This window comes from Heptranchias perlo, chromosome 30 (assembly GCF_035084215.1).
Source record: "Heptranchias perlo isolate sHepPer1 chromosome 30, sHepPer1.hap1, whole genome shotgun sequence".
NCBI lineage: Eukaryota > Metazoa > Chordata > Chondrichthyes > Hexanchiformes > Hexanchidae > Heptranchias > Heptranchias perlo.
The window spans coordinates 8845236-8871848 of record NC_090354.1 but is presented as its reverse complement, the minus strand read 5'-3'; the positions used below and the strand labels follow the sequence as shown (position 1 = coordinate 8871848).

The following is a 26613-nucleotide window of genomic DNA, read 5'->3' as shown; positions in this document are numbered from 1 at the left end:
TAGACGTCATATTTTCGTATCTCAGTTTTGGAAACACAAATTGGGAGACCAACCCATACAGAGCCATTATTGTTTTTGAAGAAACTGACTGAAATTATAATTCAATAAAAAGGATACTTTTTCCTCAGACACTCAAGGATAAGAGTAATATGTAGCATTCCTTTCATTGGATATCATATTATGACTTCTTTTCATCCTTGGCTTATTCAGTAGGTGGGAGGGAGCTTGACAGTGCAGATGAAGCTCCTGCAAATTGCATTCATTTTTAAGGAGGTGAATCACATACACAGAGTTGCTCCTCGTGGGTCTGCTCCTGGGCTTGGCCAAGGTGGCCATCCACAGGTCCAGGTTGGACACGGCTCGTGAAGTGGGGGGGCGGGGTCGCTCTGGCTGCCAACCTCTCTTCCGCGGTCTTGCCCGGGTGGACCTGGAGAAGGAGCATGCTTGAGGCCTTCCGCGACCGGTGGGCGCCGCAGGGATTGGAGGGCGTGGTGGATAGTGTCAAAAATATTATCATTTAAGTTATAAGTTTCCTTTGCTTTTGTTTAAGTTTTCTATTAGTTGTGCCCCTCTAAGAAGGGGGCAATTTTGTTAGGGTTTTTTTTGATGACGCTGGGGCAACCCTTATAGTTTCTTTATAGTTTTAATTAAAGAAAGGTATACACAGAGTTGAAATATCAGAATTGCTGAAGTGCCCTGAATTAGTGATTGCATCTCTCCCGATGGTATTTCATTCTTTTTCCTCAAACAATCAGGCTCCCCAAGCCCACTGTTCCAATAATGTCGTCACCACTTATAATTAAGACAAAATAACTCAAAAAAAGAGGGTTAACTTAAGATAATTTTGTATAGCAGTTTGAAATTTAAAAAGGAATTCTGATGCACTTTTTAAGTGGAAGATTTTAACCACAAAATCTGCAGGCGACATCAATCTAAACATGGAAATATGGGTAATGCTGTTCTGTGTCTCATGCTTGTTTATTCCTATTAAATCACCGCTTCCTGCGGTATATCTCCGATGTACAGTGCACTTCTACTCCTTGCACTCTTATTCTCTACTCCTTACGACTTATTAAAGATTGTCCAAAAGATTTGGACAAATGGGGCTGATTCTCCTGCCTTGGAAATGAGATTGGAGGGAGCTTTCCTTGCCCTTTCCACTGCACTTTCCGCTTGTTGCCCTAAAAGGGCGCCCAGATGGAGGACGCGCTTAAAGAAGCTGGCGATTGGCCTCTAATTGGGGTGTGTGAGAGGGCCAGTAAGCGAGGTGTCTTTTTGTTGTAGAGACCCTTTGATCTTTAGGCCTGTTTTCCAATATTAGCGAGAAGGCCACGAGTCCAGCAGCAGCTGCTATTGTTGTGTTTCCTCCCCCTATTCCAAATGCAATATAAGCAGCTACGACCATTTGAAATATTACAGGCTCAGGATGGCTGTAGAATTTCTTTATCTTGAACAATGGCACCGCTAAAGATGTAAAAACCCATATTTTCAAAACAGTTGTAAACCCGCTCTTATTCAGATTATTATTCTATACCTTTTAGTTTGTTAGGATATCACTTTACTGATATATTTGTCCTTAAGAATGCTGTAACATTTGAGTGTTATTCTCCGATGGCAAAGTTATTTTCCCCCCATAGCACAGCCACCGCTCCTCTACACCATTCCTCAACTGAGAGGATTAGGCAGGCTGGCTGCTTCTACAATTCGGCCAATGCCACTTTGCAGCTGCCAGGAGGCAGGCCTTTGCCAGGGGGTGACCAGCCATGATACTGACCCTGGTGCATCAAATTCAGGCACACAGTTCCCTGGATAGGCAGAGTCTGAGCAAAGTGGGAAGGCAAGAAAATTACTGGCAATATCTTTATTTTTAATATTTTCCCTCCATTATCATTCAGGCTTACTTCCTAAACATTTTACTTATTCTTACTGCAAAAACGTGTTAGCGGTTTATTTGACCATTGGGGCATTGCTTCATCCTGTGCTCAATGCTTATGCCTATGCACTTTCAAGCAGGGGGTCATTGGATAGCGATCAGAAGCAGCATCCCTGGTAGATTTTTTTTCCCACCCTAGTCCAAAGCACTGAGGCCAACTGTAATATCCTTACTGCTTGCACCACTTGAGTGAGGCACCAAAGGTTGTCACTGCCTATAGAACAGTGCCCAAGCATGAGTCAGGAGGAGAAACAAATTGGTGCTAAGTCCCCCAAAAAGTTAATGGCAAGGCTTTATTTCCTGTGTAACGAACACCAAAAATACATCCTGTGTGAACCTGGTGATACTATAATTACATAGAATTCTATAGAAATTACAGCACAGAAACAGGTCTGTGCCGATGTTTCCACACAAGCCTCCTCCCTCCCTACTTCATCTGACCCTCTCAGCATATCAAATGTCCAGTTGTGTGGCTCTCACGACACACTGCAGAACACTGACGGCCTACAGCTGATGCTGTCCTTGAAATTTTCTTTGAAATTAAATGGAAGCATTGTATATATACTTCAGGAAACAAGAAGGCACATAGAAGGTGTAACCAGATTTCAGGGTTTGGGTGCCATTTATCCATCACTCAAATTTCACTCTTGTGGTTTAAGTCACCTGAACCCCTTAGATTGGGTTGCACTCTGTTACCTCATTCCCAGGTATCTATTCTATTTATCAAGCTATCTATACAAGTAAGACATGCTGCGGCGTCGGCAGTTTGTATAAAGACTGGATTCAGACAACTGATCCTGTTTAAAGTAAAGATCACGGTTAGTGTGCACGACATGACTTGTTATCTCTGATGATGAATCTGTGGGAGAATAAAACACTGGTGAGTATTGCTGTGCTCAGATATGCCTCCGCCTGAACAATGTAATTCAATTTTCAGTCACACTGCAGAGAATTGCTGGTAAATGAAAGCTACCATTGAGGATGTTAAATAGATGTTACACAGCAACACAGCTGACAGCGGGTTAGGGGGCTGGACTGAGAGAGTTAGTGAAATAATTAGGAGTGATTGGGACTATTTAAAGCTTATTCAATTATTTCTGCACTTATCTCGGTCATGTGAACCCTATTCATATGATTCACAAAGAGAGATCAGCTCGGCACCTGATGGGGTTATGCTAATAGAAAGTGATTTGGTAAATACTGCATCAGCTTTTCTGTTGTCCTGTCAGAAATTTAGATAGGTGGGAGTTGAAAAGGGCATCCATATGTTGCAACTGCTGTTATTACAGTTCAACTAATTTAATAGGGAACTTGGTCTCCAAGGTTGTGCTTCATATGCAGCTGTGTTGTAAAGATTGTATTACGGTTGCCCCTACTATCGCATTCTCATTCACACAACAGCAGAAAAGTGAAAACCTCACTAGACTTATTTTAGTTTCTAATTAATCGTTGGAGACATCCTGCTGACTATATTGTTGAGTCATCCCTTCGTGGTACGTCCATGTAGTGTTTACACTAAAAGCTGTCAGCCTTGGCCCAGTGGTAGCACTCTTGCCTGTAAATTAGAAGGCTGTGGGTTCAAGCCCCACTCCAGAGACTTGAGTACATAATCTAGGATGGAACTTTAGTGCAGTACTGAGGGTGCGCTGCACTGTTGGAGGTGCCGTCTTTCGAATGAGATGTTAAACCAAGACCCCGTCTACCCTCTCGGGTAGATGTAAAAGATCCCACTGCATTTTTCGAAGAAGAGCAAGAGAGATCTCCCATTGTCCAGGCCAACATTTATCCCTCAACTAACACCTAAAACAGATAATCTGGTCACTTATTTCATTGCTGTTTGTGGTCGCTTGCTGTATGCAAATTAGCTGCCGCATTTCCTGCATTAGAACTGTGAATACATTTCAAAATATTCTGTATTGGCTATAAAGCGCTTTGGGACGTCCTGAGGTCGTGAAAGGCACTATATAAATGCAAGTCCTTTCTTCTTTCTTTCAATGGGTGTCAATAAAATGTATCGGTGAGTGTGCAAAATGTCCATAATTATTTCCACTTGTACTGTGGAATGTATGTACTGTATAATTTTTGAATTTGTCCTAAATTTGTGTTATATTTAAAAGGAGCGTTTTGAGCTACATGTTTGAGTTACACTTGCTTTTGCATGTTTGTAACTGCAGTTGGTAGTGGGACCAGTTTGAAGCAACAAGTGAGACTTTTTCCCCCTGTGGTAATATATTGGTGCCAGTCTGCAATATAAGCCTGGTGGCAACATTGAGCTTTTCAATCCATTTTAGTTGGCCTCCATCTCTCCTCTACCATAGAGTAGTGACAGGAAGGCCACTGGTTTTCATCCTTTTGTCATTAGTAGGTTCTAGATGCGTTGAATATTTCTCCTGAAACTCCTTCGTATAGTTCAAGATGAGTTGGATTAATGAGATCCTTTGAACTAAAGGGCACAGATAGAGAGAAGCACAAAAGCCTAAATATTTGATTGCGGTGCTGATTGAATAGCGCATTACAATAGTATGAAATACATAAAAGGAAGGGGTGATAGGTAGATTGATGAGAGAGCAGCGGAACAGAGAATCAAGTTAAATATTATTCAGGGCATTTCAAGTTAAAAAGAAAGATTTAAAAAACATTGATCCAACAAAGAGTTTCAATCTTTTCCCCTTCAAATTCTTTTCTCTTTTTTTCATTTTATGAAAAATCTGGGATGTGTTTGGGAAAAAAAGTCATCGTCTCTGCGTCTTTGTCCATCCCCATGATGAATGGTAAACTAGTTTAGCTTTTTTTTTCTTTCTTTGTATGATTAATGGCTGCTATTCATTGTTGTCACTGCACTGTCCCATGTGGTGGACCTTTATGAGTAATTGGGGGGGGGGGTGGGGGGTGGTAAAAAGGGTTTCAGATAAGTGGGATTCACCGCCCAAAGTATTCAGTCAACAGCACTGGTTGAAGTTTAATTTTTGTTTTGCTTTTTAATCTCTGTTCACCTAATAGAAATATTTATAATCAATGTTTATTTCAAGGTATTATATTTAACTACCATACGATTGATTGATGCCCTTTATATTAAAAAAAATAACCCTCACAAATTTTAGGTTATTGCACTCTCGGTATGTAAACCATCTCGCCTTTGCTATCCCGATAAACATGGAAGTCTGTGTTACGATCCCGGGTCAAGCTCAGTGCCAAACACTGCAGTGACCTGATCGCGCTTGATACTGAACCTACTGTTGTCTGGGAAACGGAGTGAAGCTGCAGAGGTAGACTAATTCTGCCAATCACATTATGCCTGTAATGGTGCCCTGAAGGATTTACTCATTTTCCTGTGGGTTTTGATAACAAACAACATTGAAGCTTTCCTCAATCTTGCTGATGAGCAGTAAAATGGCCCCACTGGTGATTTCTTGTACCCGACAGCACCGTTCATCGACTCAGCCTGTGTTATTTCACCCTCTCCCACTCACGAGGCTGGGAGTGACGATCACGGATTTTTACCAAGATGGCTGAAGTCCGTATCCATCGATCCATTTGGATGTAGGCTTTTGTTTTATTAATTCTTATATTAATTGATGGTTTATCAAGTTCAACAACATCAGCTTCTTCACAAATTAATAAAAAATTCTATGGTGGAGGCGCCAATAACCTGATATTGGTAGATAAGTGGAAGTCAGATACTGAAGGTTAAGTTAATGGAGGCAGTGATGTCTCAACAAATTGAGACATTTGTACTATAATTTATTTTACGTTTTTAATTTTAGAATTTTTCAAACCCATTTAATCGCCTTTTCTCCCTCTCTCCCCCACCCCAAATTCACTTTGTGCTCCCTCTATGATTACGCTGGGAAACTCTATCCCTTGGGTATTTCAATGGGCCCTGCTCAACTCGTATTTAATTTTACAAATGGGTCAACTTATGTTGTGGAACTTCTTCAGAAAGTGATTCAGTTAAATGCTGCTGTTAAAACCTCCCTGTTTATAGCCAGCCAGTGGCCATAATTTAGTTTAACCACCTCTGCCCTTCATGGCACCACTATTTGTGTTTATGTTGCAGGCAAAGGCATCACTGTTGTCTGAGGAATGGGTGGGAGTCCCCAATTTAGGTGTGGTGCACAGCTTCTGTCTGCCGGTAAATATTCCCAGTTTGCTGTCAACTTTGATAATGTCATCTGGGGCAAAACTGGGAATATAAGTAGCTCTCAGGGCTGCCTCAAGTATGTATCACTAATATGTGAAACTAAGACAGTCTGTGGTAGAGTGACACACAATGTCATTCTCATTGTTGTCATTGACTAATAGTTTGTTAAGTTATCTTAGAAGAGATTGAGAGTAAATTTTGTCCATTCTGTTCTGATGGTTGGGTTGATTGCCAGGAACCCAGCTTGATATTTTTCCTCCTTAGTCCAGAGTCATTGAAGCTATTTGTAACACCCCAAATTATTTGATCCAAGCAAATGCAGAAGTGGGCTGCAGTAGTGGATTGCTGTACCGCGTAATAATGACTTGGACTTCCTGCAAACTGTCCAAGGTCTGAAATGCTACAGTGCAGGAATATTGTACGTACCATGTACAGGTTATAAAATAATCCGAGGCGGTGGGGTGGGGGAGGTGGAATTGCTCTGGTCACTGTGTATGAATCGTAAACACATTCTTCTTGAATGCATTAAACAATGCACACAAAGTAACCAGAGTAATTTGTTTACCACCCCTCCTGCCCCCCCCCCCCCCCCGTCCGTGGTGATGTTTCACTGTAGGTAGATCAGAAACATAATCACATTGCAACCTCACTTCTCTGGAAAAAGTTGGCTAAATATTACCATATCTAGATCACATGAGATACATCATTGTTCCCAGCAGGAATTTGCTGGCCCCATATTTTCCACCATGTATATTGAATTTAGGAGAAAACAGATCTTTTAATCCTATTTAACTCAATTCAAAATGATGTTTTTGAACAAGGCAGTTTCCGGCTTAATTTGTCTGCTTTGTTACTGCACCCCCACCAAGTCCATTTTAGTTAAGTTGGTGAGGGCACTGTAACCAAAATAAAAGGATCTTGAAAATATTTAGGGAGGATTAAATTTTGATGGCTTTTTTGTCCCATTTTTTAAAAAAAAGTCATTACTTGTTTTGTTTAAGCCGCAAACTCCGTTCTAGAATTCCACAACAAGGTCTCCAAGGAGGTCGTCCTCCCTTTTCATCTGGGCATTCCGCTACTGAGGTATGCAAAAGAGCTTGAAGGGCGGTTACCCATCACAGGCCTCCCATTCACACAGCCTGCTATTTCAGATGGAACTGTGGCAAACAGTGGGAGCTTTTTTTTCCCCTAACTTGCAAATACAGAAGGAACCCCACCGATCCTCTTCAAATGGTAATTTAAAGTCACAGCTTCTGCCTGACGAGCATCTTTTTTCTTAACAGAGAAACATGGTAATCGCTCTTCTCAGCAGTGAACATGCCGATCCCTCTGATATCAGTGGGAGATTTGTGTCTTTTACTGCACAAGCTCTGTAAATTAATGATTAGTTTCTTAGGTTGTCTTCTCTTATAGTACCTGCATTAGTGTCAAGAACAGTTCCTGTTTAATTCTTGCATGGTAACTTGATATTTGCTTCCCATACACTTTGCATTGGAGCATATCTGCTGGCACTCTGAAGTTGCCATATTTGTATTACAGGTCAGATTCAGAGCATTCGTGGCAACACTGAAACAACAGCAGTTGTTTGAATCATAATTCCAACTTCAGCTTCTGGCCACAGACTTTCTCTGATATTGAGGGAAGATCCATTTGGATCAGCAATGCAAATACCCCATTGATAGTCTATATGGATGGACTGAGAATACAGCCTACCCATGGCCAAATAATTGTCTGCTAGCAGGAAAAGATCCTCTGATTCATCCAGCTTGTCCCACACAATTGTGATACCTCAATATATACACTCCTCACCCCACCCAAAACCACATGATCTCCAGGGAGAGCTGAAAAACCAGATAAAAATCCAGGCCAATTTGGGGGGAAAAATCTGGGAAATTCTTCCCCAATCCCCCTTGGTGATCGAAACTAGTCCAGGAGATCATTCTGGCCCCAATAATTCTATGCAGTACCTACCTTTTGTACAACTTGACCTCCGCCCCAGCCAAAAACAGTTCCAGCGCTCGCATGAAGGGATTCAGCAAATCGGCGTCCACCACACGAGCCGGCAGCCTGTTCCAGAGGTCCACTGTTCTCTGGGAAAAGAAACACCTCCTGACACCTAACCTAGATCTGCCCTTGTACAATTTAAAATTGTGACCCCTGGTCCTCTTTAGTCTATTTAATTGGAACAAACTGTCAATTCGAACATAATCTATTCCCGTCATTATCTTATAAACCTCGATCAGATCACCCCTAAGTCTACGCATTGTCCTTATTGGCAGTAACACTGCAAGAAACCACCTCTTGAGATGGGTCTCCATCTGAGAGGATAGTAATGTCTTGTTTATGTTGCAGAGCTGCCACTGAAGACTGCAGAGCTGTCATATGAAGCCAGCATAAATCTCCCTCTGCTATGTGTGGCTCCAAGCATAGGGTGGAGACTTTCTTTCATCAATACCACTCTACAGCCAACCATTAGAATCTATGCGAGTGGTCTGGGGTAACTGTCTGGTTTTCCTTCTGTCCCTGCTGGGAATCGCTTGGTTTCTGCTTGGTGGCTTCTCACCACGGTATGATCGAATTCCAGTGGGTTGTGCTGCCCCAAATATTCTGGTCTTATTACAAAACAGCGGTTCCCTTCTCCTACTTTTGCACAGTTCTGTCTATCCCTGTATCATTGGATCACATCTCATCTTTTCATCGGGTGCCTGGGAAAAGAGGGGCAGGTTTTTCTTGAAGAAATATTGACAGGGACATCGGGATTGCTCCCTTACTCTTTCCGATTAGTGCTGTTTGTAAGACTGATCATTTCATCAGGACAGGCTGTAGGGTCAGTTCGAGACTAAGGTGGCTTGATAGTTAGAAGGGAAAATTTGGAGAGAGATTGAGAGAGAGAAAGAAATCAGTATTGAGTGGCAGTCAAGCCCTAGTCAAATGTCATTGATAATGCCACCATTTCTTTCCTATTCCGGCATTTTTATTGTGGTACCGTGGCTATTTCTAACTCCACCACATTTTAATTTGAACTCATTAATAGAGACTGTTGGCACATCTTGGGAGATTTGTTTTGCAGGCAAAACTGTGCATACAGTTATGCTGTACAATATCTTCATATTGTAATATGCCTCTTTAATTGACTTGTGAGACCGGGCTGGTAGGTACACTTTTAACACAAAAGCAAATTACACTGCCCAACAGTCTAGATTAAGCCACATAATCATATGCTCAATTGATGGTACATATGAACATACAAAAATGACGGCCAGGATAAAACTAGCTGGTCCATCAAGCCTGCCTCACACTCATGATGCCTAGAGCATCACAACTGGATCCTTCCTAACCCCCGGGAGGTATGTAATCTCCTGGGAGAGGCAAATAAAACAGAAATACCCAGGGCCAATAAGGGGGGAAAAAAATCTGGAAAATTCCTCTCTGCCCCCCTCAGGCGATCAAAATCAGTCCAGGACATCACATTGACCATGTGAACAAAACTGTAAATCCACTTGCCTTTAATATGATGCAATCTCTACCCCTGCCAAGAACCGGTCCAGCTCCCTCTTGAAGACTTGCAGAGAGTCAGCACACACCGCAAAAGCCAGCAATGCATTCCATCTATCAATTACACAATATAGAATGGATTGAAGTTGTCCAAATTAAACAATCTGTTGGAATAATAAAAACCAAGACTGGCCGAGAATTGTTCTGCCGTTGGACATTAGAGAAAGCTGCTTCAGACATGTATTTCATAAGTAGAGAGTAGCAGATATCCCTAGAGGGTTACAATGCAATACTCTTATCAAAAGACAAACCACAAACATTTTGTAACTGTTATCTGAATGCCTAAAATGAAATTATAGCCTTAGTCTCTCTCATGTTTCTGTTTTTATTTTAAATGAAGCGGTCGGACTCTGTTTTCGGTCCAACTTTATTTTGGTCACTGTGGACACCAACATCCAAAGCACTCTTTGTAGTTTATGTATGATGATGTCTATACTGAAGCATTAATAACTGATTCAATCACTGTGAGTTTATCGAATGATAATCTGCAGTAAATTACCAGGAAATACCTGGTGTGTATCTTTTATCATTATCATTTTTCACAAACTATGTGAACAACATCTACAGACAGAATATCCTTCCCAAACCAGTATTTTCTCCATACAAGTCTCCTGAAAATTGGACACAGGAGCCTGAAACAACTTCTACTTTCAGAATCCTAGATTTAATGCTGCTACCCAACCATGTATTAGCTTCTATAAAAAATAGTATGTTCATTTTGTGAAACGCTTTAAGACATTTCAGTGACATGATAAGTTATTTTTGTTCCACCTAAGATGCAAATACGTCATCCTACATTCATATCTTCCTTCCTTGTGTCAGCCATGGCTCAGTGGTAGCACTCTTGCCTCTGAGTTAGAAGGTTATAGGTTTAAGTCCCACTCCAGAGATTTGAGCACATAATCTAGGCAGGCACTTCAGTGCATTACTGAGGGAGTGCTGCACTGTCAGAGATGCAGTCTTTCGGATGAGATGTTAAACCGAGGCCCTGTCTGCCCTCTCAGGTGGATAAAAAAGTTCCCATGGTGCTATTTGAAGAAGAACAGGGGAGTTCTCCACGGTGTCCTGGCCAATATTTATCCCTCAACCAAAATCGCTAAAAAAATAGATTATCTGATCATTAGCTCATTGCTACTTGTGCGACCTTGCTGTGCACAAATTGGCTGCTGTGTTTCCTACATTACAACAGTGACTACACTTCAAAATTACTTCATTGGCTGTAAAGCGTTTGGGATGTCCTGGGTTCGAGAAAGGCGCTATATAAATGCAAGTTCTTTCTTTTTTACCTGAATCCTGACTGACTGTGTTGAAATGGAGACTCATCGCACTGTATCTCATTCTTTATTTGACTTTATCTCATTCTTTCCATACTCCTTACCTCTCTGACATTCCTTCCTCTTATAATCTTCAGGCTTTTAAAATCTAAGCTTGGGTTTTCACATGAAGGCTAACAAGTATAGTAGCTACTCCCTCAATTGACCACTGCTTTCTGATTTAACTCAACTCTGATGATGTCTTTAATTTTGGGCCTTGGTCTTTCGTGTGTCAGTTTTTAAACTGTTTCTTCTATGTTCTGCCAAAAGAACCTTCGTATTCATAACACTGCCAACATTGTGATGTCAGCTTCAACATGGCTTTCAACTTATCCTTTCAAATTGCACTACCTTTATCATAAGTGTTATTGGGTCACCAGCAGAGCTAAATAGACAGGTGGACAATTGAAAACTCATTCATGTGCTTTCTACTATTTCATCTTCGATCACCACTGTATATGGTGACAAACTCTGCATTCAAGAGTAGTGGAGTGAGCATATTTGCCATCCTTCGAGTAACTACCTCATGCTATTTGGTAGCATCAAATTATTTTGCTGCAAAACTCTTGAAATATTGAGATGCGAAGGTGAATACAGATCCACTGATGTTTAGTAAAGCCGTATTAATAACTTCATAATTGTAGCACAGTCTATACTCCCACATTAACAGAGCTGCTCAAGTCTCAATTATTCATTTCCAGACCTTACAGAAATGCTAATTTTATTTTAAAAAAGTGGTCTGTGAAAATTATAAATGACCCATCAGAGAGACTATTTATTGCCTTTTGTATGGATTGTCCAAAGTGCAGTACCCCATCAGCTTCTTAAGTTATCCTTGTTTTCTGTGCTCCCCCCAGAAGCTGGCTGCAGGAGTTCGTCTCTGTGTCTGGTTTGATTGACAGGAATATTTGCAGCACTGAGAGAGAAAGAAGAGAGATTGAGAGGGGCTGAATGTGATGTCAGAATGGTGAGGGTCATTTGAAGGTTAGCTGCCAGGCAAAGGGTTCAGGGAGAGTTCAGGCGCATATATTAAGCAAATGAATCCTTTTAACCCAGTGACAAGAGAGAGGGAGGGAGGAGAGAGACCAGCAGAGAGCACCAGCATATCTTACTCAGGATCGGAGAGAAGGGGAGATGAGAGCGAGCACTGTATAAACTCATGTGTTTTAATCTATAAGGACTATCGTAGGCATTTGAAGGGGTATTTGGTGAAGATGTATTGAGACTCTGAGGCTGTTCTGAGAGGTGAAGAAGTGGAACCGGTGACGTTATTCTGACTAAGCAGGGCTGTGCCTCCCTTTGTGGGTTTGGTGGTGTCGAGATATTTAAATGGTAAATGAACAGTTGGATTGATTACAGGATCACGACTTCAGCAGCTGGGACTGACTATGATTCTAGGTCCCAGTCACAACAACAGAAACAGAACTCAAACATGATCCCTGTTTCTAATTCTGGCAATGTTGTCCCCTTTTGACTCCGAGGTGTTGCTGTGAGCTTAATGTTAATTTACAGCCTCCTGCTCCCTGCCTGAACGAAGCAAAGAGAGAGAGAGAGAAGAGGACTGTGGACTGTTTGGCTACAGTGCCAATCATTCTTGGTACATTTTGTTTTCCTGTCCTGTGTCGCAATGTTTGACTGCATGGATGTGCTGACAGTAAATCCAGGACAGCTGGTGGATTTTTACTCTCAAAGCCCTTCCTGCATGCTCCAGGAAAAAGGATCGAGCCCACCCTGCTTCATTGGGATCAGGCACAAAGACTGGCAGAGGCTACCTAACCCTCAGTGTAGGTACCACAAACTCACTTCATCCATACTAGTCTTTTTCCAGGAACTTTCTTAATTTTTATAGGAATTCTTGTGTGTGTGTGTATTGTTCAGTCGCCCTCTTCCAGTTTGAGCTAGTCAATTATTTAAACTTGTTAAAATCCAGTTCATGGAGAATACTGAAAAGTAACTTAGACTTACAGCAATAGAAAATGCCACAAAGTCCTGCTGCACACGTTTTTTTTTAAAAAATGAGGATTAGCAGTTGTTTGTGAATAAGACTCAACAATGTGACTAGTTAATGCTGAGCCATGTATCATGCTGTAAAAACTAATTTCAAAAGAAGTGGCATGGGTGTTGTAAAACCTCGTTGAATATTCAGACTGTCAGCGTGCATATTCAAACCCAGCCCTCGAAACCAATAGTTGGGTCGTGAAGGCACAGATTCTTTACTAAAACAAGAGAACCCCAAGAGGATTAAAGACTTTGCTGCTCTTCTTCCCTGCCCCCCCCCCATCATCCAAGTGTAGAGCCTGCACATTCCTGCACTACAGCCAAAGTAATAAACTTTGATCTCAAGTTTCCGATGGTATCCTGTCTGCAGGAAATTTGTACTTCTTTAATTTGTTGCTAATTAAAATGTAATGTTCCTTGCTCCAAGATGCTTGTGATCTGGTGCAGTTTGCATTATTTTTCCCTGCGCATGTGATTTTTGCACCGTTATGCGAATTGTTTCCGACATTTCTTCCACAGCGTTGATCATTGATACTCCTTGTTCTAACTTCCTGAATTTGAATTTGCCCACAGATAACTTGAACAGAGAGTTCACAGTAGATATTAAGAGGCTCTTTGTAATCCTTGCCAGCTTGTAGCAGTCTAAATGTAGGATATTTTTTGTGTGTGCTGAGTGTGATGGTTGAAATTTTCAGTGAAGACATAGTTGTACAGACATCACAGCAACTGTGTGAGTTGTTCACTTTCTCTATTATTTTCTTGTTTCATATTCCTGTGTCGTAGTTTACTACTACAAATGCTCCCATGTTTAATACACTTCTAAGGGGAGACTGTTGCTGTTGTAAACCTGTTGGAAAAACTTCCCCTCTTGTTTTAAAACACACAATGTGATTCTATTATTTGCATTGTGAAAACATTGCAACGTCATAAAAGTCTCATTGGGTCGCTTGCACATAACAAAACATCATGACTAAAATGACGCAGAGTTGTTCTAAGCTGCTTCCTTCTCCAAAGACACTTATACAGCTAGTGCTTCTGTATTTCAGATCATGGGCGAGCCACCTCAGTGCGCCAACTCCCCAGATTTATATTGCCAGATCCAGCTTCCTTATTCCGACAGCAGAATCATAAATCCACATTCTGCTGTCACTAGAAGGAAGTGAATTTTAACAGTGTAAACATGAAGAGCTGGCACATGACTGTCACTCTCCCATGATCCAAGATGCAGAAACTTTATCTGAAAAAAATGGCTCAAAATGCTAACAATCGCTCTTTATTTGTGAGTGGAATTTGCAGCTTGATATTTGGAAATGTACTCCACTGTTTTTTTCTTTTAAAGCTTCATGTCCATAAACCCACCTGGCTGTGCTGAAAAACTGCCATGTACTAAAATTTACACATCATTTATTAGAGTACCCTGGAGAGTTGTAGCAAGAATTTAAAATATTGTTAATACTGATAAATTTTAACAGCAATTTGCATTTATATAAGATAGCAAAACACCCCCTAATTCTTCTTTTTCCCCAGCTCCTGCTCAGTATCCAATAAACCTTGATTCACAATGGATATTGGACACTGACCAGGAGTTGGAGAAATAATTAGTGAAGTAGTAACCAATGATGTGGTGGAAGAGGTGGATTTTGAAGAGACATTTGAAGATGGGAAGAGCAGTGTGGAAGGATTTGTAAGGAAAATTCCAGAACATTCCCTTCAGACAAAAGTTGGCATCTGAAAGTGTGTTTTAGGTCAAAATGTTGATGCCTTTCATTCATTTAGCTGTGAAATAACACTTTTTCATGAAACTTTGGGATCATGTACAGTGCCCAACGTCAGAGAAAAACAGACAGAAAACCCACTAGGTTTTTAAGTAAATATCTCATGCGATATTTCTGGGAATGTTACCATAACCCAACAAAATATTTCTTATAATACTTGGGAGAGACAATACATTTCACCCTGTGTCATCTTGGTCCATTTGGTAACACTCTCACCTCTGCATCAGATGGGTGTGGATTCAAACCCCACTCTTGGGCTTGAGCACATAAACCAGGCTTGGCACTTCAGTGCAGTGCTGCACTGTTGGAGGTGCATCCATTTGGATGAGACATTAAACCGAGGCCCTATCAGCTGGTTCTGGTGGATGTAAAAGATCCCATGGCACTATCTGAAGAAAGCAGAGAGCGCTCTCCATAACCTGGATAACTTTTCTCCCATTGCCAACACCACCAAAAAAAAACAGATTAACTAGTCATGCTTCTATCTAACTTGGTATTTGTAGGATTTTACTATGTACAAATTGGGTGCCATATTTACTCAAATAACAACAGGAACTGTACTTGAAAAAAGTATTTTATTGGATGTGAAGTGCACTGAGAGACATGACAAGGCATTTTATAAAGGCAAGTTCTTTCTTAACCTACAAAACAAAGATTGCTGCTATGGCATAAATCAAAATTCCACTTTTTTTGTTTGATTGGTTTACTGTATTCATTTGCGCAAACTATTGGGGCTAGTCCACACAAAGGAGTTCATTTTTTCTTTCCTGATTCCACTGCTTGTTGTAGTTGGGATGATGCTCAGAGGTGGCCAGTATTTTGTTTTTGTGGTTGTACATAGCTGGTTTCTGTTTCTTTTTTGTTGTTGTTTTGATGTGGGCTAGATTTTGTAGTTTCACTCTGGGAGGCTAGAGGCAGTGGAATTTTCGCTGCATGCAGTGGAATCAAAAAAACTCTAAGGGTGGCCTGCCTGGTATTGTCTACTGACTAAAGCATGTAGTGTCAGGGCCTATAGCCTTGCTGCGATAAACTACAGATATCAAGCAGGCCTCCCTCCCCCCCCCCCCCCCCCCACCAACTCCAATTTTCTCTCCTCCTCTCCCAAAGGTGTTGACTCCATGCTGGGGTACTGTTCCACAGGCGCCAGCAATCCTTTGATACCTCATCTTCATGTGTGAGCCTAGCCAGTGAGTGCTGTAGACTTTTTTACCTTGATGACATTACAGCGGAGTCTGCACCACCCAATGACCATGCATACAATTGCACAGCAGAAGTCACTGGATAGCGATCAGGAGTGGGATCTGTGTATGTTTTTTTTTCACCTCTCCAGCCTCAGAACGCTGCGGTCGATTCAGTCACTCCTACTTCCAGCTGCTGAGACCCTAAGCTCAGGAATTCCCTCCCTGAACCTCTCCGCCTCTCCTTTAAGACGCTCCTTAAAATCTACCTCTTTAACCAAGCTTTTGGTCACCTGTCCTAATATCTCCTTTGTGGCTCGATGCCAAATTTTGTTTGATAATCGCTCCTGTTAAGCGCCTTGGGACATTTTACTATGTTAAAGGTGCTATATAAATGCAAGTTGTTGTTGTAGTACTGCTGCCTCTACTGAAAGCAGCACGGTCTAGAGATAAAACTTACGTCCTTCCTAGTTATGCGGCCCAATGCCATGCTGAGCAATGTATTTACCCACTGAGCAAACTGGGGAACAAAGCATACAGTTCTATGGTATCTTTCCATTCTGGTTGCTTATATTTGGTTTAGTTGGGTGTTAAGAGTTGCTGGCTCACAAAACACAGGGCTTGCACAGCCAGCCGTTGGCAAGCCCAAAGTAAATTGTCCAGATTAGTTCAACCCAACAGCTGGGAACACCAGGTAAAATGGACCTTAGTGAATCCAGATGTTTACTTTGGGGTTGCTGCTGCAGCTCCCGACCCATCTGTTAGGAGCTGGTGGCCATGACGTTCCACTAAACCCAATATAAGAGCAAAAAACTGCAGATATTGGCAGCCGGAAACAAAAAACAAAGCAGTGCAGACACTCAGCAAGTCAGTCGCCATGCAGAGAACAGATGAGTTGAGCTTTCAGGTGTGGAACTACCGTTTTTTAAAAAAATTTGCCATGGAATCGCATTGGAGCTGAAGTTGTATCTGAAAGTTCTGGAGAAGTAGCAAGAAATCAAATGTCTGTCAATAGTAATCGGGACAGGTTAAAATAATGTGTAATCCCTACTTTGCACTAAATTGCCTCTCGCAGTACTTTGGAAAATTCACTTTAGCTCCTCTGCTTGCTCAGTGAGTAAGTTCACCACGTGATGCGGTACTGAGCCGTACAGATCAGAATAGTCTCAGGTTTCATATCTGCTTTCTGTTGAGTTAGCTGTTCTCAGCCAACGCAGCAATGAGTGCGCTTTGATTTTCTCTAAGCTAGAAAGGGAAAAATTGGACAAACATCCTGTTCCTGACCACGATTCAATGACTTCTGCCAGAAAGTTTGCCTGTTTGAGTATCTTGTGGGGAAGTGGTCATGCTTACTGTGATGCCTTCCATGCTTGAATATCCTGCTGCCATGCACTATGAAGAATGGTCAGTTAGACAAGGCACAGGTAGGTGCTAGCAGCCTATTCAATCCTGGGAGGCATCGCAATTGAGCCATCTATAATCCTGTCCTCACCTGATGTTAGGTATTTTCACCTTCATTAATCCACCCAGAAAGTCCATTCCATTTCTTAGACTTCTTTGTGTGAAGAAGAACTTTCTGACCTTTGTGTCCCCTTATTGTACTCTCATGGTTTAGTTTGAAGTAGTGTTTGAGGTCTACCTTTTCCATACTGTTTACTATCATATCACCTCTCAGTCACCTGCTTTCAAGATTGAAAAGTTTATCCGGTCTTTCCTCAAAACTCAGTCTTCTGACACTAGGCATCAGTCTGGTGGCTCTTCACTGAATCGTTTTCAGGGCTTGAATGCATCCCTTGTTTCTGAGTGATCAGAACTAGGCTGAGTATTGAAGTTGTGGTCTGACCAGAGCGCGATACTGTTTGAGCGTGACTTCCTTTGATTTGAACTCTATTGTTTCAGCTATATAATTTAGCATTCTCCTTGCTTTGTTGATTGCTGCACCGCAGTGATTGCCCTGGATAGTGATCAGTAGCAGAAACAGGATTCTTCCCCCCCCTCCCTAGCCCAAGGGTGCTGAGGCCAGCTGTAGGTCTGAAATTGGTGCCTTGACTGAGATCAGATAATTCAGCGCAAGATGGGAATCGAACCTGGGTTCCGTTGTGTGCTATTGCACATGGTAGTGCCTTTTACCCATTAAAGTCATCAACACAGCTTCGTTTCTAGTCACTTTTGTAAATTATAATTTGAGAAATTAACTTTTTTTAAAGTTGGAGAGAAATAAACCCAAATGGGATAGTGTAATTTGAATTAATTCATCATTTTTCCCACCTAGTGATTTTCCAATGTGATTTCCCAGGGTGCACTGTGACGTGTACACAACCCTAATCCTTACTAAAAGGGACTAAATAAAAATCTAAAAGTGGTTCATGTTAATTAGTTTTAGCGTTGTACCATACAATAATGTAAAGTTTTGAACAACTACATCAATGTATCAGTGACATAGCATTAATAGCCATCTCCAGCCACTTTGGGGCCTTGCGTGACAAATGTTTTCAATTATTTTTGAGCAGGAGATAGTTAACGGACTTTGGAATAAATCTATAAAAAGACCGAGGAAAAGGGTTGTAATTGTTAAAAGTGTGTTTACTTTTCCGAAGCTTAACCTAAACTGCAGATCATTATCCTCTGAACCATTTGTTGTTTTTGGTGCTGTGTGAAAAATGTGTGTTTGCCGACACTGTGGGACTGGCCAGACCTGCAAGCCAGGAATTTCAGCATGTGGTTGCGTTTAGCCACTCTGATTTCTATCTGTACAAAGCGCTGTTTTTATTTGTCTTTTTTTTTATAGTTTTGCCAAGAGAAGGTGCTTACCGCCTGGATTATTCTATACCTCTTATTCCCAGAAATGTTTACTGAAATACTCACTCTAACAGGAATTTGTGCTAGAATATTCTATTGTCTATCTGGTCTGCTACAGTGCTTCTGATGTGTACCAGTTAGGTTCAAGCATTGCAACAATCTTGTTTCCTGGTTTAGATTGCTTGACAAGACAAAAGTCTTTTTTGGGGCTAATTTTTTTTTTATATAGAATCAACTTTTGATTTGAACACATTTGGGAAGTTAGAAATAAGTTAGGGAATCAGGCAGAACTGTTTCACCTGAAGGATTATAGGGTTGTAGAATAAGTTATCAGGTTGCCACTGTAGTAGATAGTATACATTAGACAACTACATTTATTTTGATGAGAAAAGCAATTGAGGAATATGATGAGAAAGCAGGATTGGTGAGGTTGATGTGTGGAAAAGGGACTGGCTTCTTGTCTTTTTCTGTATTAAAAATTCCACTGTTTTTATGTTAGACTTTTGATCAAAAGAGCACTCTCTTCCCCTTCACCCACCACCATCAGATCAATTGAGACATGAACTATCTTATTTTCCACAATGCCAACTGATAGCAGTCAGCTAATTCATGCCTTAGGTAATCAAAATAATAAATATTCTAAAATAAAAACAGAAAATGCTGGAGAAGCTCAGCAAGTGAGGCAGCATCTGTGGAGAGAGAAACAGAGTTAACGCTTCAGGTCAAATAAACATTCTAAGTAGGAAATTAATATAATGATGGGATTGAAATACCTGCTCTTCACTTTTTTTATTGCTTTAGAGCTGTGGGGAGGGGGAATGTTCACTGTTTTTACATTGAATTTAATGAGGTGCTAATGCTGCTAGCTCCATTATAACCCCAATGGTACTGCACTGAATCCCTTACTTGATGGCTGACAAACATGGATGTGCAGCTGCATGAGGTGGGTGAGAGGAAGGTTCCCTGTTTGGTATCTCTGAGGACAGCTGTGTATCATTCCTAGCAACAGTTAGTGACCATGCTCAATTCAATGTACACTACCTGCAGGAGCTGGGAACAGACGCACAAGTAAATGGCACACTTTAAGGAATCTGACTAGGTGAGACTACGCTTACAGTACCATGTGTCGAGTCAATGATCCAATATTGCATGCTGCAAAAATGCTGGTCAGCCCGTTCCAAATATACTGCTTGCCTATGCTAATCCATCACTCAAACTTACAACACTTTCACTGCATCTCATGTCTCAGGACAGACCTTCAACATATAATCTACAATTGAAATCCATGCCGCACTCCCATCTTCCAAGGGCATCACACCTCAAGTTATTGTAAACCAACCTAGCTGCCTGATGTGTAATCACTTACTGAAACCCAGGTTTGTATGCAGGTTATGCACATGTCTGACATTATGCTTCCAGCATCTCGAGACTACTTTTCTACTTGTACAACAAGCTGGCTTGTCAAGGGCACAATCCTAACCCAGAGAAAGGCATCCCTGGTAAAGCACATCTCCTCTAACATGACCAAGTAGCTGTGATTGGGGTCTGTGGACCAGCATACTTGGTCCCTCTCTGCTCATTCCTACAGAACTCCTCCTCGATCTCTAGCTCCCTGAGAGCAAGGGGAATACCCATCCTAGCAGCGGAGGCTGCTTCAATTGACAGTGAACCTCCATGGTGTGGTAGGAGGTAAAATAGGAAGTGAGAAAAAAAACAAACTAACACTGTGCCAAACTAAATGTAACAAAGCAGACCAAAAAGGCTCTCACAGACCTTTTAAGAAACTCAGCGATGAAGGCCAGGAAATGAGTTTGGAAGTGCGCCTGTTTATCCTGGCGTTCAGTGATGATGTTTTGTTTCTGGAGCAAACCACAGAAAATGTACGGTAAGGAAGCCCTGCCCTCATTTGTGGAATTTTTGTGCCTGCAGTAAGGCCTGCGCATCAACCTCTGCCGACACCAGCACAGTCCAGCTGGAGCAAAACAGGCAGCACACCCTCTGTACACTTTTGGGGAAATGATTTTCCTTGCCTCCAAATGTATCGCCCTCCGCCCCTATCATGCATTCTCCTTATGGTTGAATCTTCTATAATTTCCATTCTTATACATACATTGTACTTAGAAACAGTTTGCTTATGTGCAGTTGATTAGCCATCTTTCCCACCTTTGTATGCCGTTATTGTAGTAAACATTCATGTACAGGCTTAGCAAGTTTATGCCGCGAGTTGTTGAGACGTACAGATTAGGAAGATCCAGAGTTCAATCCCTGGTCTGTGCTGAGTTAGCTTATCTGAGCTGGGCTACGGTAGGTTGCTACATTTGGCCTATTTCACTACAGTTGTAGTATGTAACCATATGCTGCTAATGTTTTAAAGGGCTTTTGCAATGATTTTGAACAGCCTTTTAAGCATTTTAATGCACATTAATGATACATCTCTAAAATAAATGAATTCTATATGAACCAGCATTGGGTGGCTGTCTGCAATGACGTGTAGAAATTGTTCTTTTCTTTTACCCAAATCTTCCCTTTTTTCCCCTAAAGGGGGCGATTTGTACTGGGTATCGGTAGCCTTAATGTGTGACCCTTCACACTGAATAGTCTATTCAACTGTGAGGGCATAAAACCCAAGCCCAATCTCGTCCTCACCCAGTGTCCACACCACTTGTGCACTTTTCAACTGGATAATGATCAGGGGTGGGAACTCCAAGCTGTTTCTTTTCCTCTCCATGTCCCAGGGACACTGGGGGCAATTTATGTACTACCCACCCCACCAGCACCCTGGCTAAAGTCAGCTAACTTGGTACAAAATGGCTATTGAACCTGGAAACTTTCTGACCTGTTTGTCTCAGCACCACAGCAGGGAATGTTAGCTCACTGAGCCAGAGTTACTCTTTTTGCATATATTACGCTGCATTTCTACGACTGGTACAGTGCTATAAATTTCCTCATATATATATTTAAAGCTGCAACACTATCAATGTAGTTTTGAACTCAACTTCAACAGATTTAGTTGCCATATTTAAAAGAAATGGCCTTTCGTCAGATTTTTTTGTATGCTCTTCGTTTTTTTTAAAACACTTACGATGTCTCCTGCTTTGATACATCAATGCCATCTAAGATGCATATTTTTAAAATGTCACTTTTTAAATAAAAGCCAGCATCCACATAGTCAGTGTTTATTTTATAAAGGAGCAGATGTTGGGTAGGGACTTAAAGACAGTAATTGAGTATTTTGTTTCTGCTGAGGTATAGAAACTATTCAAGCTTTGCTCTTGCAGGTTTAAAACCTCATCAGAACTCGATTAAATTACAGTCTTGTAAACTGCCACCCACGCATTCATTATTCCAGATAACACTTTCATCGTGGCACTGCATTCTGACCTGTAGCATTCTGTATATTGTTTGCTTCAACTGGTCACCTTTCCCTGTGTCTTGTTTACCATACAGCTGTGAGCTGAAGGGGGAATTCAGATGCTAGACGCACTGCAGATACAACTCTACATTAGGCTGTCCTGACAACATATCTGCAGAAATCATGGTCTTTCAGAAAACTTGTCATTTGGAATGAATTAACTGGTGAAATCACCCAAAGACACTGCACTGTTCCATTTTTAGTGACTAGCACACTGTGATCACGATTGGAAAAGTTGGATTTCAAAGCTGTTTAAAACAATGGTAAATAGGTCCGAGGATTCAGGAATGGAGTTTAAGAAATTAAGACCTAATGGTTAGCTCATTGGCAGTCCAAGCTTCGATAAACTCTTTGTTCAGCTCAAGAATGGCCCTCTTGTAAACTCCTTATACACACGTGCTCACGCGTACACACACACGCACGCATATACACATGCACACTTCGTTGGAGAGCAGTCTGAGGGAGAAGATGTCTGTATGAATTGATGCCTGTTCCCTATTTTTACTTATCCTGTCCATGTGTCTTTAAGATGTAAACAATTGGAAAATTCTTATTTTCTCCTCAACATTTTGATTTAAAAAAAATTAAAGCTGCAGTCTCCATTATTCTCATTTCCAAAGAGTTACTTGTCAATTTTAAGTTCGTTTCGCCATTCAAAAGTGACCTAAGCAGTGATCTCTGTGTACTGGTTTAGGAGAAGCACCATGAATAAGTAGATTACTGCAATCAAATTTCAATGAAAACATTGTGGCGTCCCAACAAGGGCTCAATGGGCCTTTATTTTGACATAGCCTTCAAGACATAGACATAGACTGAAGGTCACAAAAGACCCTGGCAAGTGGAATTTGTACTTTTAGCAGGAACGGTTGCTGATTTTGCCTGTTAACATTTTCATACTGCCACTTACATAGTAATATAAGCATTTATGTATGTAAGATAAAATAAATGTTTTTTTGTTACTTTTTAAAAACCATTTGTTACAATCAACAAACATAGCACAAAATCAAACTACAAAAGAGCAGTTTACTATACTCATACTGGGCTTTTCATCACTTCTCACTTAGCACGGGAAAATCAACATCCAGAATGTTAAAGCGAGAAGCTGATGATTAGTGACAGACGTTATGGCAAGTGTGTTAACCTAGACAGCACTAACATGGCAGTCATTATTTTATTAGTGCCATTTTATTAGCCCTTTCACTTCCTTTCTTCTGATCTCTAATAGTCCTTGCCAAAGGATTTGCCAGTATTGCAAGATAATAAATAGTAAATTCTGCCAGCAGCACCCCATCCAAAAAATATCATCCAAATCCTTACTTGCACATGCCAAGTGATTACAACCATTTCCAGTTTTCTCCCCATCCCTCCTCAAGCTACTGTCTCTTGCTGACTGAGACTCTACGGGTCCCAACAGCATGCCTGACCTTGCCAAAAGTAGCCATTCTTAACATGCGAGGCTGGACATTTAAGCAAGGCTGGGCGAGAATGTCTGCAGACTATTTATTAACCTAAGGGAATCGTGGAAGAGACTGTTCCAGCCCAATGTCCATACATTCACCTGACGAAGGAGAAAGCCTCCGAAAGCTTGTGATTTTCAAATAAAATTGTTGGACTATAACCTGGTGTTGTAAGATTCTGTACATTTGTCAACCCCAGTCCATCACCGGCATCTCCACATAATGTCCATACAGGTGTACCTTCCAGCAAGGGTCACTGGATCGTGACTAGGAGTGAAAACCAGACCAGATTTCTCCTATGCTTCGCTCAGGATTGTGACTGCAGTGCTCACGTGCTACCCCAGCTAATATTATCTAAAACTCGGGACCTTATAGCTTGTATGGCTTTATCCACCAAGCCCTCTCGGCCTTGTTTTCAGATCCCTGCATGGGCTAGCCCCTCCCTGTCTCCTCTTCTAGTCCTACAACTTCTGTAACCTCCTCCAGTCCTACAACCCACCGAGATCTCTGTCCTCCTCTAATTCTGCTCTCTTGCGCATCCCCGATTTTAATCGCTCCACCGTTGGTGGCCGTGCCTTCAGCTGCCTGGGCCCTAAGCTCTGGAATCCTCTCCCTAAACCCCTCTACCTCTCTCTCCTCCTTTAAACTGCTCCTTAAAACCTACTTGTTTGACCATCTGTCCTAATATCTCCTTATGTGGCTCGGTGTCAAATTTTGTTTGATAGTGTTCCTGTGAAGTGCCTTGGGACGTTAAAGGCGCTATATAAATGCAAGTTGTTGTTATTGCATGGCTTCTATTTGAATCAAAAATGTGATGTTTGAATGAGTGCATTCCAGTGTTGGACATTTAAAAATAAAATTGACCTTGCTTGCTTTAATTGTGGTTTATGAACAGAGGCTATTGGAGTGCATTAAGAATATGGATTCAGTATGTGGATAAATATCCTTCCTACTGTTGAGTTCTTTGTTAAAATATGTTGGTTGTGAAAGCTAATACTGCTATAAAGAATAGTAACTCTGCCTAGAAACTGAATTAATGAGCAGATCCTATAGCTCTCGTGCGGAATATCTCACATTTGATTTCAGAATATGAAGCAACACTTGAGTTAAACGTACCAAATAAAGAATAAAAGTTCGAATCATAGCCGCCTTGGTTACTGTAATTAAGTGAGATTCTGAGGATATGACAAATGCTTTAAGATTATACTGTCAGATTTAGGATGAAGCTATACTTTTTTAGATTTATGCACAAGACTAAATGTGCTATCAAAGTCAATGGCGGGGCTTCCATTGATGGCTCAGCAAGGTTATCCAATAGTAGCTCAGAAAGATCCCAAGTTTGACCCTTGGCCTTTATTAAGTTAGTTGATCTCAGCTAAACTATGGTAGGCCACTCCAGTTGGCTTTGTGCTCCTGGGTTAGAGAGGGGAACTTGACCAGGGTTCTTGCTTTGGATCTTTATCCAAAAATTCTTGCTTGAAGTGCATATGTGTGGACATCAGCTGAGGGCAAGCCCAGACTTGGCTGTGATGCTTCAATTATCAAATTGTCTGCTGATACTCCCTGTCAATTTTCATGCTAACGAAAGGTGATTGGTGCCTATGGAACTATACCTCAGCAAGGAGTTGATGCATTGTGCAGAGGAATGGAGAAAATTGGCAAAAGAAAAATATTAAATGGGAAAATTTTAAAACTCAGTGGTTTTGGGTAAACATTGACAAAAATGTTCTGAATGTTATGAAAAGCAAAGAGTAGTCTGGAACACAGTGCTGAGAAGAAGGAAAAAAATACAATATTCTCCATGCTTGCCACTTGGCTGCTCCTCCAGACAGAATTGTGAACTCATGGGGAATCACAGAGAACAATCTGCATTCAATCGCTCTGACCAAATGAATTTACACACCATCAGCCTGGTATTTTAGAACTTGGAGGAAAGCTATTTGGTCATGAGATCCATTGCCTACTAAATGAAGCCTGCCCCAAATTTTTGGACTAAAACCAAACAACCTACTCTGATTGAAGAATGACCCATTAGGGGTAACTTCATGAACTTACATTCCCGGTGCGGTGCTGCACACGCTGGCAGCCCATATCGGGAATTTGGGCACCACAGATGTAAATTCGTAAAATTACCCCAATGTATCTTAAAACTAAACAAAATAGGTCACACAGGAATGGCAGTAGGCCATTCAGCTCCTTGAGCCTGTTCTATCATTCAGTTAGATCATGGTTGATCTTTACCTCAACTCCATTCACCCGCCTTTGTTCCATATCCCTTGATAGTCTTACCTAACAAAAATCCAAGGATCTCAGTCTTGAAAATTTCAAGTGACCCCCAGCATCCACAGCCTTTTGGGAGAGAGAGATCCAGATTTCCACTACCTTTTGTGAACCAGTAATCACTGCAGTAGAAATAATATTAAGCAATTTGTCTTAAGAAGGTAGGGGGACAATAGCAACAAGTACTCAGAATTTGGATTAACCTTTGGAATTTGGCATTGACAGTTTATGGATCCGAAACCACACTTCTTGATTCTATTGACTTTCCAAAGCTGAAGTTCAGACCATCGGAAAATTAAAAACATGTTAGTTTCAACCATTGAATGTTTTTCAAGTTGAAGCTGAAAAAGAATTCAGTCATTCAGAACTCCCAGTAACAATGGCAAGCCACACTTGCCACCCATTCACATTCAATTTGGCCTTAAAAGACACTTACACGAGGATCGTCTCAATACTTAAAGATAAGGGATGCAAGATGATGTTTTCTGGTACACTTCCAGTGTTTGAGAAAGGCATTCCTGATACCGGGAGCTCATTGTCATGATATTAATTAGGCTGACCCCAGAATCTCCAGCTCACTCTTTGCCGGCTGGCCATCGCAAATTGCGTTGTGTTATTTTTCTGCCCTTTTTTTTGCTCAGCCAGATACTCTCAGCTTGAGACCTTTTTTCGAGATCTTTATTCAGCAAAAAGTTGGCAAGTAATGAAACCATTACAAGATACTCCCTCATGTTAAAAGAATGCACGTTGGCTGCAGAGTGACATTTTCCTC

At 41.3% G+C, this 26613-nt stretch overlaps 1 protein-coding gene across 10 annotated transcripts in view; it reads left to right on the top strand.

Annotated features, from left to right (window-relative positions):
* raraa (retinoic acid receptor, alpha a) overlaps positions 1 to 26613 on the top strand; it is a 484346-nt gene that overhangs the window by 346980 nt on the left and 110753 nt on the right. The window contains exon 1 of one of the 10 annotated variants that reach the window (XM_067968848.1): positions 12017 to 12726. The exons of 8 other annotated variants lie outside the window; for them this stretch is intronic. In XM_067968848.1, coding sequence (XP_067824949.1) covers positions 12570 to 12726 — 157 coding nt within the window. In that variant the 5' untranslated portion in view covers positions 12017 to 12569. Of the gene's footprint in view, positions 1 to 12016; positions 12727 to 26613 lie in introns of those variants that run through there. One more of the 10 variants, XM_067968849.1, reaches the window with a different exon arrangement.